Source organism: Convolutriloba macropyga, chromosome 6 (genome assembly GCF_964194025.1).
Source record: "Convolutriloba macropyga chromosome 6, txConMacr16.3, whole genome shotgun sequence".
In the NCBI taxonomy this organism is placed as follows: Eukaryota; Metazoa; Xenacoelomorpha; order Acoela; family Convolutidae; genus Convolutriloba; species Convolutriloba macropyga.
In genome coordinates this window covers 35,240,585-35,259,526 of record NC_134473.1, presented here as the reverse complement: position 1 = coordinate 35,259,526, position 18,942 = coordinate 35,240,585, and the positions used below count along the sequence as shown (strand labels likewise).

The following is an 18,942-nucleotide window of genomic DNA, read 5'->3' as shown; positions in this document are numbered from 1 at the left end:
GTGGGTTCCAGGTGCGAGCCTAAAAGTTCTATTTTTAAATTTCCTTACATCTCGCTCCTGCAACACCTGCTGCAATTCACTACTACTGGCAGTGGTGAGAGCAGCTGCTAAATCAGCGATGGCCACTGGGTTGTCGAACACCCCTCCCTGGCTGGAAGAGGGTCCTGCCATCATCATGATCCTGGACAACGTTTCCCTGTACAGTGGATTGATGTTCACTGTCTCCCGAATTGTCTTCACTAGTTCTTGCGTCAGAGCCTATGTATAAAGTTTCATTACCACGACGGATACTGTCAAGCTATTTACTTTTATGGATGCTATTAACATCTGTGACATTTCAGCTCATTCGTTCGGATCATTGTATGCATAATTTCATTTTCAAGAAAACTCTCCTCGTGACCAAGTTTTGAACTTCAGTGAATTGGGTGATGTCAGCCAAAAATGTAGCCACTATTACGTTTAAAATGAGCGCTTTATCGAACTGATATTGTTCATTCAAAGGACTACCAATCAGTGGATTATCAAAAATAACATACCTTGACTTCCTGCGTAGTCTCGAAAGGAAGATGTTGAATGTTCTCAGTATTGCACGTCAGATACAATTGAGGAGTATCAGCAGAGGTGTGCAACTCTTCAGTAAACCCACCCAGAGATACCTCACTCGTCGTGTCTTTGGACTCCTCGACATCTGCTGTCACAGGGACCAATTCGCTCAAAAAGATCCTTAAAAGCACTTACTGTTCAATCAACGATGCTCCAAAAAATATTTGGATTGGAATAAAGTGACACAAACTCACACAGATTTACAATTAAACGAAAAACTACCTGCAGAAATTACTGAAACTATTGCTTCAAATTTTTCTCACTAACTTAATGTAATTAAAAACTCCATAAAAATTCCTTTCTCAGGGCTGAACCACGTTGCATAACTAAACTTTACATGAAAAGGCCACAAAATATGCGTTTTATAACTATCGACAATGTCTTTGCCCGAGAAAGACGTGAACTGAAAAACTATCATTTATTATCAAAAACTATTATTAATTATTATTACTTAGCTGCTATATCTTTGTCGACTTGTACTCTCAAAATACCGGTGGAGACCTAGGAGAACCTTTCGAGAAATCAACTTTTCTAGTTATTATTATTACTTTCAATGAATTAAGGCGATGTAATGTGAACTGGCCTGATATAAACTTCGATTAAAGTTAAGATATCCTTAAATGACTTGGACTTCCCCATTAAAGTAAGCAAAAATACGATTTAAAATACATAGCAGGACAAGTCCTGACACAATTCAAAGACTTTTCATTGAATAAACAAAAAACTAGACCTAGAATGGACAATACATGGATTGAGAAAACCACATAGAAAAAAATGATTATAAAAAATTTAAAAAACCACATCGAAGTCAAATTTCCGCATGTAAACAAAAAATCACAATCGAGAAAGCAAAAATTTGTTCAAACATCGTTTTCTCTATGAACTTTGAAGTTGGAGTCACAAAAATGCATGCCACAAAACAACTCGCTCCACTTCATATTCTGGTGTGACCAAAATCACTTTTCCGATTTCACTTCAAAAACCATGAAAACATGTTAACAAATCTTAAAATAAACAAAGCCAGAAGAACTCCGCAAACACTTCGAAGGGTCCTGTTTGCCAATAACCGCCTTTTGAAAAAAAACTAACAGTCAATAGAAAGCTTTAAAAAATGTGAAAAACCTTCTTAATTCAAAATAAAAGTTGAAAATAAGCCTAACATATATAAACGAAAAAGGTACAAAAAATTTAATTAAATTTTTACATTATACAAATATGAAGTAAAAAAATCTGTTTCTAAGGCAATTGAGAACATCAAATTGCTCACACAGAGATAGACAAGCCCAAAACGGTAATAATTCTACCTAATTATGAAACACAGATAAAATAAATTGCAAAAACCAAAAAAAAACTTTCCATACTCTCTATTTTGTGTCAAATTTTTCAAAACTGCTTTAAACCCACAAAACTGCTATCAAAGGGTAATTAATGATGCCTACAAGCAATTGACCTCTATGGAAAAAATTCAAGTAAGACAACCAAACAATTGAGGGCCAAAAATCTATAGAATTTCCAGCGATCTTGCATAAAACGCAGTTCATTTACAACTTTTCCAAACGCAATTAAACCAAGTTGCATATTTCTTAGTCCCCCCAATTATTTAGCAAAAAACTGTTGAAATCAAAGAACAAAGCCGGCAGATTGCAGGAAAATAGGCGCGATAGACGCTTGTGGCCTTCCATGAATTGAAACAACTGAAGAAATAAGATCGACAGATCGACGACCAGTCCTTTAATAGACCATTAGACTTTTTTGTGATAGATTCGGAATGTCAATTTTATGAACATACGGTCTGGTCTTTAAGGAAAAGCCCTAAAAGAGCTTTTTAAAAATTGAGTTTCGAAATCAAATACTCAAGAATTAGGGCATATAAGTTTGGCTCTACTTAGATGCACACTATTGATCTTTAACTAGTCATAAAAAATTTAGAGTTCCATAAGTGAGTTCAGAAGTCATTTTTGTGAGTGAGGTAAATCGCGCAATTGAAAAAAAGCAGAAATGACAACACGTACACAAATTTTAACTGCAAAGCACTAGAAGCACTGAAGTCATTCAAAAATTCAATTCCAAGAAGTCAGGTCGTAAGAATCATCGATAGAGACAACGAATTAAAAAAACACTCGATATCCCCAATAATAGCCGCTGCCGCTTCGCGGCTATTAAAAACTGCTTGAGAAAGCCGTATCTTAAAAAAATTTTCGATCTCTCAAAAAAACCCTGTCATCTTTTCACCATCAAAAAAACTTCAAATTTTAGCACGTGCGGTGTTTCGCGTCGTGTTTCAAATTCACTCCAACATATTTGATTGTAAACAATTCTTCAATTCTCCTAACGCTCATGGAACTCGGTCGAAAACTGCATGCATGAATAAAATCTGATTTGAAATGAGCGTGACATAGGTCGTAATAAAGCTGACGAAGAAAAAAGGAGGACTTGTTCTAAATACAATCCAAACAAATCTTATTGACCAAACAGAAAACTAGACCTCGCAATGCTTAATATTGGCTGGAAAAACCATTCAAAAATCCGATCACAGCATTGGAAAAAAACAACAAGTCACATTTACGCACGTGAACAAAGAACTAATAACGAAAAAACAACTCAAATTTTCTTCCAAAGCACTAATTATCTGGGGTTTTCTCCCGCAATTTAAAATTATAAATTAAAAAATTATGGTGCCAAAAGACTCAATTTTTTGCTCTGCTTCCAGTTTCGAGGTGGTCGAACCCACAGCTGAAATTTGTCTGAAAAAAAAATAAATGAGAAAAGCAAGATCTTTTGCTGAAAGTTCTTCTCTAGCTGCAACTTCAAACCAGACTTGACACGATAAAACTCGTGAGAGCTAACTTTCTGCTGAATAACTGATATACAATATGATATAAAAAAGGGATAAGAACACGAGAAAAGGGGAAAAGTAATGGAAAACGCCTCTCATTAAAGTTGCAACTTCCCATCAATTGCTGTCTAAAGAGCATGTGATATCTTATAAATCATTTTAATCACTGACTATTCAAACGACATCTATCACATAAAAGAGGGGGCAAATTAAAACTGGGCGAAAAAGAAACAAATTTATTTCTGTAAATAGCTGCATTTAGAAACAATCAGTTGCCGAGCAATAGTCTAGTAGTGCTAAATGAGCATATCGAAAACAAAATTTTCAAAAATTTCCGAAAAGCATGAAACGAACAAAGAGCAGAAAACTTCAAAAGTTGAACAAAAATCCAAAAAATGATTTAGTTTGATCAATTTCCTCTGAAAAAAGCAACAACATTTAGCTACATAAACAAAATAAAATCAGCATAACTACAAACACTATTTACAAGCACAACAAATTTTCAGAGCCATTCATCCCTCAAAAAAAATAAAAACAGCATCTGATACCACAAAAAGACAAAATTAGCTGAATTTTATCCTCGAGTCTAATATATGTTTAAAATGATCAAATATGTTCCCAAACGTAAAATTAATTGTACTAGATAAAAATAAAATCCACTTGACCCAAAAAAGATATTAAAAATTTGAAACACTGAAAAAGCCGCACGTGGATAAAAACTTGGAAGAAGCCTAGTGTGACATAGGTCGTAATAAAGTTGTCGAATAAAAAAGTTTTGCTCTGCTTCCGGTTTCGAGGTGGTCGAACTCACAGCTGAAATTTGTCAGAAAAGTTTAACGAGAAAAGCAAAATGTTTCGCAAAAATTCTGCTCTAACTGCAACTTCAAAAAAACATGACACAGTATGCAGCATAATAGCTAATTTTCTGCTGAATATCTGATATACAAAATGATACATAAAACAAAACACAAGGACACGAAGAAAATGAAAAGCAGCAAACAAGTAATGGAAAACGTTTCTCATTAATGTCGAGACGCCCCATCAAGTACTGTCTAGAGAACCTGTGCTCACATTTTAATCATTTCTATCACTGACTACTCAATTGACGTCTATCGCATAGAAGAAGTGGCAAATTAAAACAGGGACAAAAAAGAAACAAATTTACTTCTGTAAATAGCGGCACTTAGAAACGATCAGTTGCCTAGTAATCGTCTGGTAGTGCTTAATGAGCATAATGGAAAAAGAATTTTCCAAAATTTCCGAAAACCAAGTCGTGACAAACACTTAACTTGAACCCAAACAATTAATTAGAAAAAGTCATAAAAAACATCAAAAAATTCCAAAAAATCATAAAAAGTGAGCAGATCTTTAAAAACTAGCCAAACTGAATCGAAAAAGAAGATTAAAGAAAATAATTTCGAAACTTAATACAAAAGTTGTGAGGTCCCATATTTTGCTCAAGAGAAAATTTGTAATACCGCTTATCTCAATCACTGGCCGCCACTTAAAATAAAACACCCCGAAAGGTCAAAAACGTACAAACTAACAAACCAATTTTATTCAAGTAGTTCAGTGAAACTGGCCTTTCAAACTTTCACATGTCCCTTGTAGTAGTATAGCCTACGAAACAGTTAAAAATAGGCAGACGATAAAATATTGAGCCAAAAAAGTATTCGAAGAAGCATAGAAAACTACGCAGAAAGCTTTAAAAAATACGCAAACAACGTCAAAAATCAGACCAGAATTCAATCTTTTTTAAACTAAAAACAAAATTAATAACAAAATCAAAATCAAATATTAAATAAACTGACTCCAATAAAAAATAACTTCCTTAATACAAAAACAAATTGCACATAGATACAAAACCGTGAAAGCGTCTACAACCGGCAAATGACGAAACAGCTCACAGTTGAATCTAAAAATCTAATAATTTCTCTGATGGTGAAAAATGCTTCCAAACGTAGTATTACTACCTAATGTAATTAAGATAAACACTTTTGGCTCAACAGGTTAGATAGAATTCAAAACAAAAACCAGTAAAAAAAGTCGCACTTGACCAAAAATATCCCTCGTTCAGTGGACCTACCTTGGAAGTTTTATGGGTACAAAAAGCTACCCTAAAGTAGTTCGAACCCCGGACCTACAGGCTGTCGTCCTGACGTCTTAACCACTAAGCTACAATGTTGATACTGTCGCTCACATCCGCTTTTATAATAGAACTAACTTTATTTCAGAATGAGAGCAAATGAAACATAGCTGCCAGGTTAATAAGGTTTCGCTCACATCCGCTTTTATAATAGAATTAATCTTCATTTCATTTCAGAATGAGAGCAACTTAAAACATAGCTGCCAGGTTGCCAAAAAATAGCCGCAATAGCTTTGTAGATCTGCAGTCTCAAAAAGATAGAAAAAGAAAAGCAACGAAAAGTGAACTTTTTTATTAAATGGTGAGATGTTAGATTTTGATCAAGAATCTGGATATCTTAATAATGCCTCTTTTAATTGCTCTCAAATAACCTCGAATTAGAGTGACGAACATTCACTTCACCTTATCTCTTTGAATTAAAGTAAATAAAACTCAACTTCAGAGTAAGAAAGTCATTTTCGAGAGTAAGGTAAGTAAAAAATGACGTCACGCACGCAATTCAGTTAAAAATCCATGAACGAATAAACAAACAGCAAAATTGAATTGACTATGACGTCATATTTTCGTTACAAAAAGTCTTGTCCTGACCTACAATTTAAAGATTTTTCATTGACTAAACAAAACCTAGACCTGGAATAGACTACGACTTAATCGGGAAAAACCATTTAGAAAAAATCCTATCAAAATAAAAAAACAGTAAAAGCGAAGATACCGCAGGTGAACAAAAAACCACTAGCGAGAAAGCGAATTTTTGCTCATACACCGTTCTCTCACTCTACCTAAAAATTAAAATAAAAAAATTTCACACCGCAAAACCACGTGCTTTTTCGCTCCACTACCTGTTTCGGCGAGACCAACATTACTACTCCGGTTTGACTTCAAAAGTTATGAATATGTGTGAACAGATCTTAAAAAAAGACAGCGCCCTAATACAATTCAAATTGTTTGAATTGTAAAAAAAACCAAGAGAAGGCCAATAATGGCCTCAGCTATCGCTTCGCGGCTATTGAAAACCAAAAGAAGGCCAGTAAGAGCCCCAGCTATCGCTGTGCGACTAATAATCACTCAAAAATGAAGAACTCAGCGTGAAAAAGTCAATCAAGACGAATGTTCTAGAACAAAAGCGCAAAGACTGTCAAGCAGAAAGTTTGACGCACAAGGTTTATAACAATTGCCTCAAACTTCGTTCGAGAGCAATTAACAAGAGAAGCCCAATAATAGCTCCTTTCAGCTCTCGCTTACGGTAACGGCGGTTCATCTCACAATGCGACCTATTTAATTGGCTCATCAAGATATCGACAAATGGACTGAAACAAGCGCGTCTTCGATTTGCGTCCATTGACCCACAACATTGGGACTATCGACAATCCAGATGATTGACGTGTACTTGAATTCAGTTGAACTTTTCCATCGTTATTTGAAGAGCAATCTAACCTCCTATGTCCAACGACCACCAGATGAAGTTTGTCACCAAAATCATGAATAGCGTTTATTGTGACAAACGTTCCCACTTTGTAGATATCGTCATAGTTGTACACTAGCTCTGACTGCGAGCTGAAAGACAGAAAGTTGTTCTTCAATAGATCAGTTTGCTTATAAAAAAAACACGTTGAGCTTACTCGTCAGTCGTTTTGAGGAATACAGCTGCATAGGGAAAGCCCAGAGACAGCTTTCGTCTGATCAAAGACACCAAGCCAGCTTCATTAACCTAAACATTGACAGGCATTTGAAAAACGGATTGAGATATCCAAAAATTACACACAAACATTAGTTATTTGCAAATGTCAAAATTGGTTCCCAATACATATCACCATGCTTCGTATCGTATTGAGAAACCGCAGCCTGGGATGATAAATTATCCAAAAAAAAACAAATAGATATTCAGCTAAATCGAGATTTGAGTTACAGCCGAAGAGGGCCATCAAATTAAAAGCACTTGCTAGGCAAGTGTCAGCAGGCGCAACTACACTGATGAAAATTGACCGGTACTGGATCCTAACCCAACCAACATCTCTATTTACAAGGCTAATGTGAGAAAAATCATCACCCTAACTGTTCCTAAGTTGATATCTGGGTATGACGCATTGCTTTGTTCTTCATTCAAGGCTTTACCTAGCAAAGTTTTACTTGAAGCATTCAGATCTTTTCATTCTATGTTCACTTTTCTAATTCAAAATTTGGCTGTGCTTTCGTTCTAACAGCGTTACGCATTCAATGAATACAGACAATGAATTGAACAAACTAACTTCAATAACTCTAGAGAACAACGGGAAAAGAGGCTGTTTGGTTAGTAGCAGAACAGGCAAATCCGGCACATGCTCTGGCACTTGTTGGCTAGCCGGACTTTTTGCGCCTGAGCCTCCGGTCTGTCCAGCTCCAAACACACTCTGTCTCAAGTCTTGCAAACCAGTCTCAGTTTCTATCCCATTCACAGCTTCATTTATAGCCGCATCTATAAAAACAATGAGCATCGGCAATGGGCGTTCGCATAAAATGTTCCAACGCATTAGAAATCAAAAACGTAAAGATAAACTTTTTTCTTCCACTCTTATCCTCGGCTTCGCCTAATCCAATAAAATCAAAAGCTTTAAAATAATTTGTACTCAAAATGTTGCCTATTTATTGTTTTCCGTCTCAAAGTTTGACAACTGACACCTGATCAAAACAAATTGCATAAACGTTATGGTTTAATAAACCCAACTTTAAAACCAGAATGGATAATTCTGATGAGAGTTTTGGAGCACCATTTGCACATGTGCATGCAAATTTCACCGTTTGTCAACTGGAAAGACAGGAATATATAACACGTTAAATGACTGCTGGAGTTGAAACGGTTTGAAGTTTAAACATTCCATTCGAGCGGTTAATTTTTATCTCAGCATTAATTCTGCACAAAGACAAAAAGTAAATCATTCTAAGGAGATTGAAAAAAAAGATGTACGAGTGGTCAGCGGAAACTTTCACGTCATTGACTTTATCATATAGACGATGCACCCGGCCTTAAATAAAATAATGGCTATCAAGAATTTAGTGAATAAGAGAATATCCGATTCTAATTTCAGCTAAAATGGCGGGAGAGAAGTCCAGTGGACCACAATATATCCTGCAGATGAAGGTTCGGTTATAGTTCTCTTGCCTCTAATGAAACTTAATTCTGTACGTTAAGTATTCAAATTCAAATCTACTAAAGGCACCACAGCAATGTTTGTCATCTAACCTCACTGGTCTTGACTGATGTACCATAAAATTTTCGTGTCCTTCTATTATGTCACTATTAATTTTTAGTGACATAATAGGTCACGAAAATTTTTTGGTACATCAGTCAAGACCAGTGAGGTTAGATGACAAACATTGCTGTGGCGCCTTTAGTATATTTGAATTTCAATAATTAACGTACAGAATCAAAATTGGGCAATTTTAATGTTACAAAATTTATTCATTGGCAAAAGTTCAAAGAAAAATTATTCTATTCAATCAAATACATGCCGCTCTTCAAAAATACAGAAATAACTGGCACGGCCTCCGCTGATGTTTTCATACAACAGTCACCAACTTAAATCATCTAAACTGATGCTCGGTATCACTGATGTTCTCTATGCACCATGAGAAGCCAAAAGACACGCCGATGCTCATTCTATGGTACTTTATGCACGGAGTTACTTGGTTTAGAACAACCATTTTATCCGAACAAGTAAAGTAACAATAAAAACTGCTTCGAAAAAGACGCATGTGGTCAAATATTTCGCTCGCTGAGCAAAAATTTTTTACGCGTACTTTTCTCGCTCTGTCTCAAAAACTCAGCATAAACTGAAAAACATAAATCGACTAACGTCGGATAAATTTCTCTGGAACGACAGGCGGGGTGCAATTTAATATAGGGATGTAGCATAAAATCTTTTTGGGTGCAAAAACTGGGGTTCTAACCAGCTTCCTCCAGGATAGCGCTCAGATATCTTACCAACGAGTCTAAACCCACGTTAATACTAACGGCGAGCAATCAGTTTTATATTAGCAAAAAAACTTCATTTCAGAATATGAGCAAATGAAATCACTCAAAATGAAGCTGGGAAAAGTCACTTGAAAAGTCACACAATGTTCTAGGAGAAAAGTGCAAAAATTGTCAAGCAAAAATTTTGCATAAGAAGACCAACACGTTGACAATAATTGCCTCAAACTTCGTTCGAGAGCAATTAATAACTCTCTTCTCTCTGCTCTTCAATTCGTTGAGCCGTTTGACCTAAAAACTTAGTTTTATGTTCGGTATTGACCTATACATCCTCTCCGGGCGGTGAAAAAAGAGCGCCTAAATACTATCCGTTGACAGGCTGACGGTGGCTATTAATGACAAGCAAATAACAAACCTAAGTCAGCTTCGAAAATCTCGTCGATGACTTTCGACTGCTCTGCCGGATCACTGTTCTCTTGCTCAATTTTTGCAATCACTTTTTCCAACTTATCATCGTCTTTCCCATCATCACCATCGTCTCCGCCGTTTCCACTACTCGCACTGGCACCGTCTGGGTTCCTATTATCACTGTTACCAGAATCACTGGATGATGCTAGTCTCGCAAACCTGATTCCGTTTTGAGAATGGCCTGGATTCAGAAGACACCACGAATAGGTTTGACCAAAATGTAAAGACGTTTGACGGTTGGCGAGTTGTTCGGCGTTCAATGATGACAAACTGAACAAAAAAGACGGTTTCGAAAAATAATTGATTAGTAAAGGAAAAATCAACTTAGATTTTAGCTTGGAAGTTTAAAAAATTTTAGTTACTTCATACCATTCATCAACCATATCAAATGTTGAATTGTACGACAGACGGCAGAATTATGGTTGCGTGGATCATACCAAAGAAACATTCCCAATTGATTATTAGAGTATAGGAATGATCGAAAAAATCTTCGTAAATTTATGAACATTAGCTCACCTTTTACAGGATAAAGGGGATCGACGGGTAAGAGCAGCAACCAGCTGTGACGAAAGCCGCAATGGCTTCCTACCACTTCTTAACATCAACTGAAAAACGATTGAATGCCAAATTACTAATTTATAGGGAAAAAGTAATATTTGTTTTTTCAAAGCGAAATGTGACAAGACCGTATATATGTGATCTGACTAAAATTTAAACCCAAATTGAGAGGATTAAACCCACAACTGTGGCTAATTTTCTGAGGTTTTGAGCTTGAAACGTAATCTTCATACTTAGGTACAAAGTTTCAGATGACACTGCTTCCATTGGTCTTTCCACTGTTCACACATCTGAATTTTTCTGCTCTTGAACTGTCTTATAAAAAAATAACCGAATGACACAAAATTCTTTTAAACAACGAGTTTAGAACAGGAATTTAGCCTCATGTCCTCAGCAGACAGGGGGCAGTAAACATCAATATACTGACCCTTAATCAATATTAAGTTCTAAATTTGGCAATCGATGATCATAAATAAAAATTTGCTCTGAAGTGCATACGATGAACCTAAAAAGTCAATTATGTAAATCGACGGCAACAGGGATCCATTTGAAATGCAAATAATCACATTTCAATTGTGCATGAGAAAAATAAACATTGGCTGTACCAATATCCTCGCGTTTTTAGGTGTATTTCCACAAATATGATCCCAAGTATCTTTTTTTTTTGCAACAAGTAAATTAAAATTATAACCATACGGTTAAATATACCTGAAACAAAAAATAATTCAAATCATTCAAACAAAATAATATAATAAACATCAACAATCTTCTTAAAGAATCACATTTTAAAATTTTCTTTCGATTGTTTTCTTCCTAAAAATAAAAATAACTTTTAAAAGCTCCTACGTTACTATTCAAAGGAATTTTTTCATGTTGTGAGAGCAAGAAATCATTCAACGTTTTCTTAAAAACTTTTCCATTTTTTGCCAACCGAAGCCAATGTGGTAACTTATTCCATTTTTGTACGCATTGACGAACAATCGAATTCATTCCAAAGCTTGTTTCGGCATTTTGTCTAACTTTGAATTGTTTTGTTCGAGTATTTTGATGAAGACTCAGATACCCGTGAAAATTTTCAGAATTTTCTGGCCTAGCGATATCATAATAAAATTTAATTAGCGACATTTTCGCTATTATCAGCTCAGCTGGTAGGGTTTTTGTCTGGATTAGCAGATCTCTCGCTTTGTCATACTTTTTGCGTAGAAAACACACCTTTATACCCCAGTTAATCTGTCGGTTAAGGCGTTTTAGGTTTTTTGCAGATAAATTTTGAAAAAAGATTGCCGAAAATGATAAGTGCGAAAGCACAAGTGATTTTAGAAGAAGAATGCGCGCGTTCAGGGGAACTTGATGTCTTATAAGGTAAATTGATCTTATAGCATGAGCCATCTTTTTCAAGGTTTTATTCAGCTGCTCCTCAAAACTAAGATTCCTGTCAATTTGAATACCAAGATATCTGCAACTTTTTTGTGTTGTGAGAACTTCGTTTTTGTAAAAAATAGATCCGAAATCAGAATTATCGCGCGAGAAAAAGATTAATTCGGTTTTGTTTGTATTCAAAGTTAGTTTGTTCATCTCTACATATTCTTCTGTTTTTTGTAAAATTTCCGTGACTTTTCCATGAAAGCTACCTTTCTGTCCACAACAGACAATACTTGTGTCATCTGCGAATTGAATTACCTTTTCCGTTGTGCTTATATTAGATGAGAAATCATTCACATATAAAAGAAAAATGAGTGGTCCTAAAACAGTTCCTTGTGGCACACCGTGATTCAAAATTTCACAATCAGAGAATACGCCATTAAGTTTTACCTTTTGTCTACGGTTGGCAAGAAATGAAAACAATAACTCTTTCGCTTCCTGGGAAAAACCATACATTTCAATTTTTTTCAGGAAAATGTTATGCGAAATTGAATTAAACGCTTTTGCAAAATCTAGAAAAATAGCCAAAGTTTCTTTGCTTTTATCTAGATTAGCCGAAACTGTTTCAACCAGTTCTAGAACTGCATCTGTTGCAGACTTTTTTTTCTGAAATCCGAATTGCTCCTTGTTTATAATTTTATGCTTATCAATGAACTCCATTATCTGAGTCAGAAGAGGCGCTCAAAAATTTTTGCAAAACTCGGAGTTACAGAAATTGGTCGATAATTTGTGCTATCTAGCTTATCACCTTTTTTAAAAATTGGTGTTACATAGGCTAGTTTCATTTTTGTTGGGAGACAATTGACAATGTTTTTTGGTTCCCTTGAAATTTCACCACTGTCTAATCTGATTTCATCAACCTTGACAACTCTTTCACTCGGACTGGTCTTTTGTTTAATGAATTTCCATTGTTCCTTACTTGTTGGTAGTTTTTGGAAGAAATTGATGCAAAAATTGTTGTGCGCCTCCCTTAGTCTCCTATTAACTAAGTTTCTTATGCGCTTAAATTCACTGTACGTCTCGCTGTCAGGACTTCTTTTCCATTTATTGAACAAAAAATGTTTTTGGGCAATCAAATGTTTCAATTCTTGTGTTAACCAGGGCTTAGAATTCTTAGAAATTTCTCCCTTTTTTTAACACTCTGAATTGGTGCGTGTTTTTCAACAATTTTCTCAAAAATATCGATGAATGAATCAAACATATCGTTGCCATTCTCACATTGGTACATTCGAAACCATTCGGCGAGGGCAAGATCTCTGTTAAATTTAGAGCGTGAGAAAAATCGAAAATTTCTCATCGTTATTATGTTGTCACTCTGAGATTTCAATGGGAGGTTTGATTCGAAGATAACAAGAAAATGGTCGGAGTTAAAAGGGGCTGTTGTGACATTGTAGGCAATTATCTGATCTTTTGAAACAAAACAGTGATCAATAAGTGTAAATGTTTTATCAGTACCTCTGGTTGCATCCCTTAGGTTAACAATTTCTAATCCTGAATTTGACGCAAAAACATCTAGTTTACTTTTCTCTATCTTGTTCAGATAATTCAAGTTGTAATCTCCCAGCAAAATAACGTTATCTGTAACGCTATATGCCCCCGATACTTACTTAACTGATCAAGAAAATACTCACCAAGACGTTTGTTTGGGCAATAAGAAACGTTAACAAGTAATTTTTCAGTCAGAGGGTCTGTTATTTCAACCCAAATGGATTCAAAAAAACTCTCATCAACCGTTTCAAGGCTTCGTTTAATATCGGCCTTAAATTTTTTCGGGACAAAAATGCCTACTCCTCCGCCCTTTGAAGCCCCTGTTTTGTCTGATCTACATTTCCCCAAGAAAGTATGCGATGCTGTTAAAAAGTTATTTTCAATGTTACAATCAGTGTCCAACCAGGTTTCAGTTACAGCGACAAACGTATTAATGGGAACTGTTTGCAAAAAATTAGCAAACTCTTCGAACTTGTTCTTCAAGCTTTGACAATTAATAAGGAAAAATAAAGGTGAGTGGCTTGTTCCTCTGTTTTTTAAGTAACTTGAATACTCAATTAAATTTTCCAGATGAGGCCCTGGGTTCAATTCAATGTCCCCTGACAGCAGGAGACGTACAAGTGAACAAAAAACTAATAGTTTTAGGAAGAAAACAAAAAAGTATGAATCAACTGTTTTAAAAAAATAACAAACATTAGGTTTGTTGGAATAATACTTTTCAAATGTTCGCTTATGAATTTCAGCATGATTTTCTCTTCCCATAAGTATACTGAAAATTAAAAATATCAAGAAAAGTCGCATTGTGCTATATTTCAACAAACCATCAGCCAAATTTATAATGAGTTGGAGGTAAAAATGCTTGTTTTGGATGGAAACTAAAAAAATTGTTGTTATCATAGTGATCAAAATTTTTTCCAAAGTTTCGGTTGATAATTCTCGGTTTTATTTCAGTTTCTGACACCACTCTCAAAACTCACAGTTTATTTTCAACAAGACATCCCCAACAAAATGCTAAACCTCGAAGGGCTGAAGGAGCGCACAATTTTATTGACAAGAAAATCCTAACAATAAAATTGCTTCAAGACAAGAATTGTTTTAAAAACTATTGATCAAATCAAGTACATAGTGACTGATTCCACAATACCTCTCATCCAAAAATTCTTTTAAATAATTCAGACACACCTTTTACTGAAAAGTGGTTAACGTTAAAGTGAGGTATTCCAATTTTTCATTACCATTTAACAAAATATTGAATTTTATTCTTTGGCAGTAAAATTCATCAGAAAAATTCCCGAATTAAAAACCTCTCATTCCACAACCTTCAGGGATTTCGCTTTTTTCTGTAAATCATGTTGTTGTTTTTACTTTACAGCTGTAGATTTAATATGATACGCAGCTTAAAATCTATTTTACAAGAATGGTACAAAAAATATACACGTGTAAACGATACTAAAGGAAAATGAAAAAAGGCATAATTCATTACAAACAAGTTTTCAAACCCTAATGTTATTATTGCATGGTCGTGGTATCATTCTTTTGTATTCATCGTTACCATAGCTTTTGATTAAAGACGAGATTTGAGATAATAAGGAAATTGGATCGCAACAATGGGAGCAACGAATTAGCTGTTTAAATCGATTGATGACAATTTTGACGGTGCTCAGATTTCTTATTGTATTCCTACTTTGGCTTCAATGTCCAAAGTCAGTGATAATGTCACCTACATTTAAGATGCTGCGCACTGTTTTTGTCGCCCAAATTATGGCATTGGTTGAAAATAGCAAGGACTCAGATTACCAACACAATGAAAATTAAAAGCTCATGAGAAGCACAGATTAAACATAACCGACTAAACGTCGGAAGAATTGCTCTCGAACGACTAGTGGGAGCTCTAATCAATTGCAACCTGCTTCAATGGGGGGAGCCTCAATGGGACTAAGAAGTTTAATAGTGGGCTACAAATAACCACATTAGAGGATAAGATACTATTATACCACTATTGAGATTTTAAGTGAAAAATGGCACCAGTTTCGGCGCAATCTTCATTTGACTTTTAGTATTAAATTGCCACCAATTGAGTTCAGCTGCTTGAAATTGTGATTGAGAGAGAATTTTAAATCACGCGAAACGCAAAAAGTCAAGGGCGTAAAAGTCACTCGAAAAGTCAAAACCATCAAGCAAAAATTTTGCATAAAAAATACACACGTTTACAATAATGGTATGAACTTCGTTCAAGAGCAAATAAAAACTTTCACAATCGTGGTACAAAAACTACACATCCAAACTATATTAAAGGAAAATGAAAAATTACATCTTAACTGTTTTAAGCGTTCGAACACTCCGTCCTTAAAAGCCTGGATAAAAGGATACATGCAAACTTCCAAGCGAATTTTGAGCGGAGAAAAAGCTGAAAACCAAAACTATGCTCCCTAACTACAATTAAACTCAAAATAATAACTTCAAAAGTTGAAGTACCAAGGATTGGAGTCGCATGTGATATTAAAGTTGAAATATCCACCATTCTTTTCGAGCATACAAAAGAAGCAAAATTTGGACAGTATGAACAAGCAATTCTGAAAACGATTAGTGACTTCTCTCGTTGCAACATAAAGTTTCGAGGGCATCTCAAATGAAACTCAGCGCATGCAAAGTAGACTAAGATATACTATGGGAAACAAATATTGACTTGGGCTTTATTTGAAACAGTTGCTAACGATAGACTAGAATTAAAGAATCCAAACTAAAAAAGGCTAATAAGTAATTCAAAAACGCTGAATAAAAGAACTGAAAGTCGCAAATTAGAAGTGTAATTTCTGATGGATCCGGCAGACAGTGGCTAACAGAATCACTTCAATGGCTAAGAGCCTTCTGCAAGCCGCTTCATAGCGTATTTCTTCAAAACTTTCGAAAGTAAGTTAACATTAGCTGATTTAGTGCTAAATTATTGAGATTGCGCACAACAAGCGCAAAGACAGCTAAATAACTTTAAATAAATGGTCAAAAATAACAATTAACCAACTCATTACGATTGATTAAAAGCAAAATTTACACCACGAAAAAAAGTATATTTTCACAAAAGACAGGTGGAGCTATTTATTTCAAAGCGGGCTGTAGCGTAGATAACTTTTTGTGGGTGCAAAAGATCTCCACCAAAGAGGGGTTCAAACCACCGCCCTATGGCATACTAGGCTGAAGCATCAAACATTCGGCTATCCGGGTCTTGTGATGAAATATCTTACAATCAATTTTGTTTTAGAAACACACTTAATTTCTGAATAAGAGACATTTAGGTCGCGCAAAAATGGAGCAGTCTAGAGTGAGAAAGTCACTCGAAAAGTGAAATAGAAAATGCTCTAGAAGTAAACGATTAAATAAATGCTTCAAACTTGCTTCGAGAACATTAAGTTTAAGACCAACGTCAGGTTTGCACAAAAATGAATTAACCTTACTCAACTCCAATGTTTTTGTTTTATGGTCTCGGTAGCAGCCTGTTGCTTTCGTCGCTACTATAGCTTTCTGATTGAAGAGAATTGAGGTAATAATAAAATTCGATCGCATCAATAGGAGCAACATGATTTAGATCAAATTAACATACATCGAATTGCAAGGCCATGCTTTATATTTCAAATATATTCACACCATTTGTACATTTTAGCCCATTTTTATTTCTTTCTCATTTGAGCCACTCAATTAACTCTGCAAGCGGATTAGCTTTTTAATTGGATTGATGTCAGTTTCGACGATGCTCAGATTTGTTATTGCATTCCTATTTTGGCTTCAATGTCCAACGGCAGTGACAATGTCGTCTATCTTTAAGATACTACGCACGGTTTCTGTGGCCAGGGTTATAGCACTGGTCGAAACCAGGAGTGGCTGAAGAACACTTTCATCCTCGATATTGGTAATGCAACCTTTTCTGACATTTATCCCTGCGTTCACTTCCCCATTTGCGTGTCGGTTCCTAAGTTCCGTTACCGTTTCGATCGGGTTCAAACCCGCGTTTTCGGCCAAAGTGTAAGGAATTACCTCCATAGCGTCGGCGAACGCCTGGAAACAGTAGGCGTCCATTCCTGACAGCTTTTGGGCATGCTCCATAAGTCTTAGATGGACCTCGATCTCCGGAACCCCACCGCCGGCGATCACTGCACGCTTCTTGACCAAACATCTTATAACGCATAAGGCATCATGTAGAGATCTGTCAGCTTCATCCAAGACTAACTTGTTAGAGCCTCGCATAAGAACAGTGACCGTTTTGCTCTTCTTCTCAATCCCAGTGATCTTGACGATTTTCTCGGTTCCTACATTCACCTCCTCAACTATATCCGCCGTGGCAAGGTGTTCTGGGAGAACATGATCCAGTGAGGCTATAGGTCGGGTTCCCAGTGTCTTAGACAGGAACTCGATATCGTCACGCTCGATGTCACTTACGACCATAATTTTCATTTTGGCAAAGAAATGCAAGGCCAAGTCGCTCACTGCATCTCGAAGAATTGACTTTTGGATCAACAAGACGTTGCATCCGGCTTTCTTAATTTGCTTCACAATGTTCAGAATGTAAGCGCGTTCTTCCTTCAAAACACGATCCATTTGAGTGTAGTCTGAGATTATAACCTGATTTTCCATGTCTGTCTTTGGCGGCGAAATACAGAACTGAATCAGAGCTATTTTAGCCTTATCTATCTTTGACGGGCCTCCGACATTTTTGGTTTTCTGGTCCAGTACGATTCCTTCAATGAGGCTGCTGTCCTCGACAATGCCACCAAGCTTCTTCACAATCTTGACGTTTCTCAGGTCTACTTGATGGTCGTCAAGCGAGTCGACAACCTTGAGGACACAATCAACTGCCATGGGTCCCAAAAGAGACGAGTACTGCGAAACAACTTTTGAGTTTAGAGAAGTCGAGGCACTTTTGATGAGATACTCACGATCATTCAAGTCAACCGGCTTGCTGATTCCTTGCAAAATCTCAATCGCTTTGTGGGCAGCCTTTTGGAAGGATTCGGATATAGTAGTAGGGTGGATTCCTCGGTTAAGTAGCTTCCTGCAAGCGTCCAACAGACTTCCGGCAATCACACACACAGACGTGGTACCGTCCCCAGCTTCAATATCCTGAGCTTTGGATAGCTCGACCAGCATTTTGGCAGCTGGATGGAGGACTTGCATTTGCTTAAGGATCGTGGCTCCATCGTTCGTGATTGTAACATCGCCATTGCCCTGTTGGATCATCTTGTCCATGCCACGAGGACCCAACGAGGTTCGAATGGCATCTGCAACTGCTTTGGCGGCAACGATATTGCTATCCCGAACGTGTTCAGGTTTCTCCTTGTCTTTGAAGACAGCACCGCCGCCTCCTACTGACTTCTGGCTGCTCGTCATCTTCTTGGCTGTATCACCGCTAGCAGTCATTGCACTTTTACACAAACCTCGCAACAGTGGTCAAAAGATCTGAAAATGAGGCAAGATTTCCTTTTCAGG

General features: G+C 36.3%; 2 protein-coding genes across 2 annotated transcripts in view; both read right to left on the bottom strand.

The window, feature by feature from the left end:
• The window catches only part of LOC142341639 (lon protease homolog, mitochondrial-like), a 128,947-nt gene extending 118,346 nt beyond the window's left edge, over window positions 1-10,601 (bottom strand). Inside the window, exons 1-7 of the mRNA XM_075392748.1 lie at window positions 10,516-10,601; window positions 9,947-10,269; window positions 7,832-8,037; window positions 7,205-7,293; window positions 7,020-7,139; window positions 537-723; window positions 49-258 (exon numbers count right to left, since the gene is read on the bottom strand). Coding sequence (XP_075248863.1) covers window positions 49-258; window positions 537-723; window positions 7,020-7,139; window positions 7,205-7,293; window positions 7,832-8,037; window positions 9,947-10,269; window positions 10,516-10,601 — 1,221 coding nt within the window. The remainder of the gene's footprint in view (window positions 1-48; window positions 259-536; window positions 724-7,019; window positions 7,140-7,204; window positions 7,294-7,831; window positions 8,038-9,946; window positions 10,270-10,515) is intronic.
• A 6,396-nt stretch (window positions 10,602-16,997) lies between these two features.
• On the bottom strand, window positions 16,998-18,942 carry LOC142341638 (T-complex protein 1 subunit delta-like). The gene has a single exon (XM_075392747.1). The coding sequence runs from the start codon at window positions 18,871-18,873 to the stop codon at window positions 17,245-17,247; it is 1,629 nt and encodes a 542-aa protein (XP_075248862.1). The 5' UTR covers window positions 18,874-18,942; the 3' UTR covers window positions 16,998-17,244.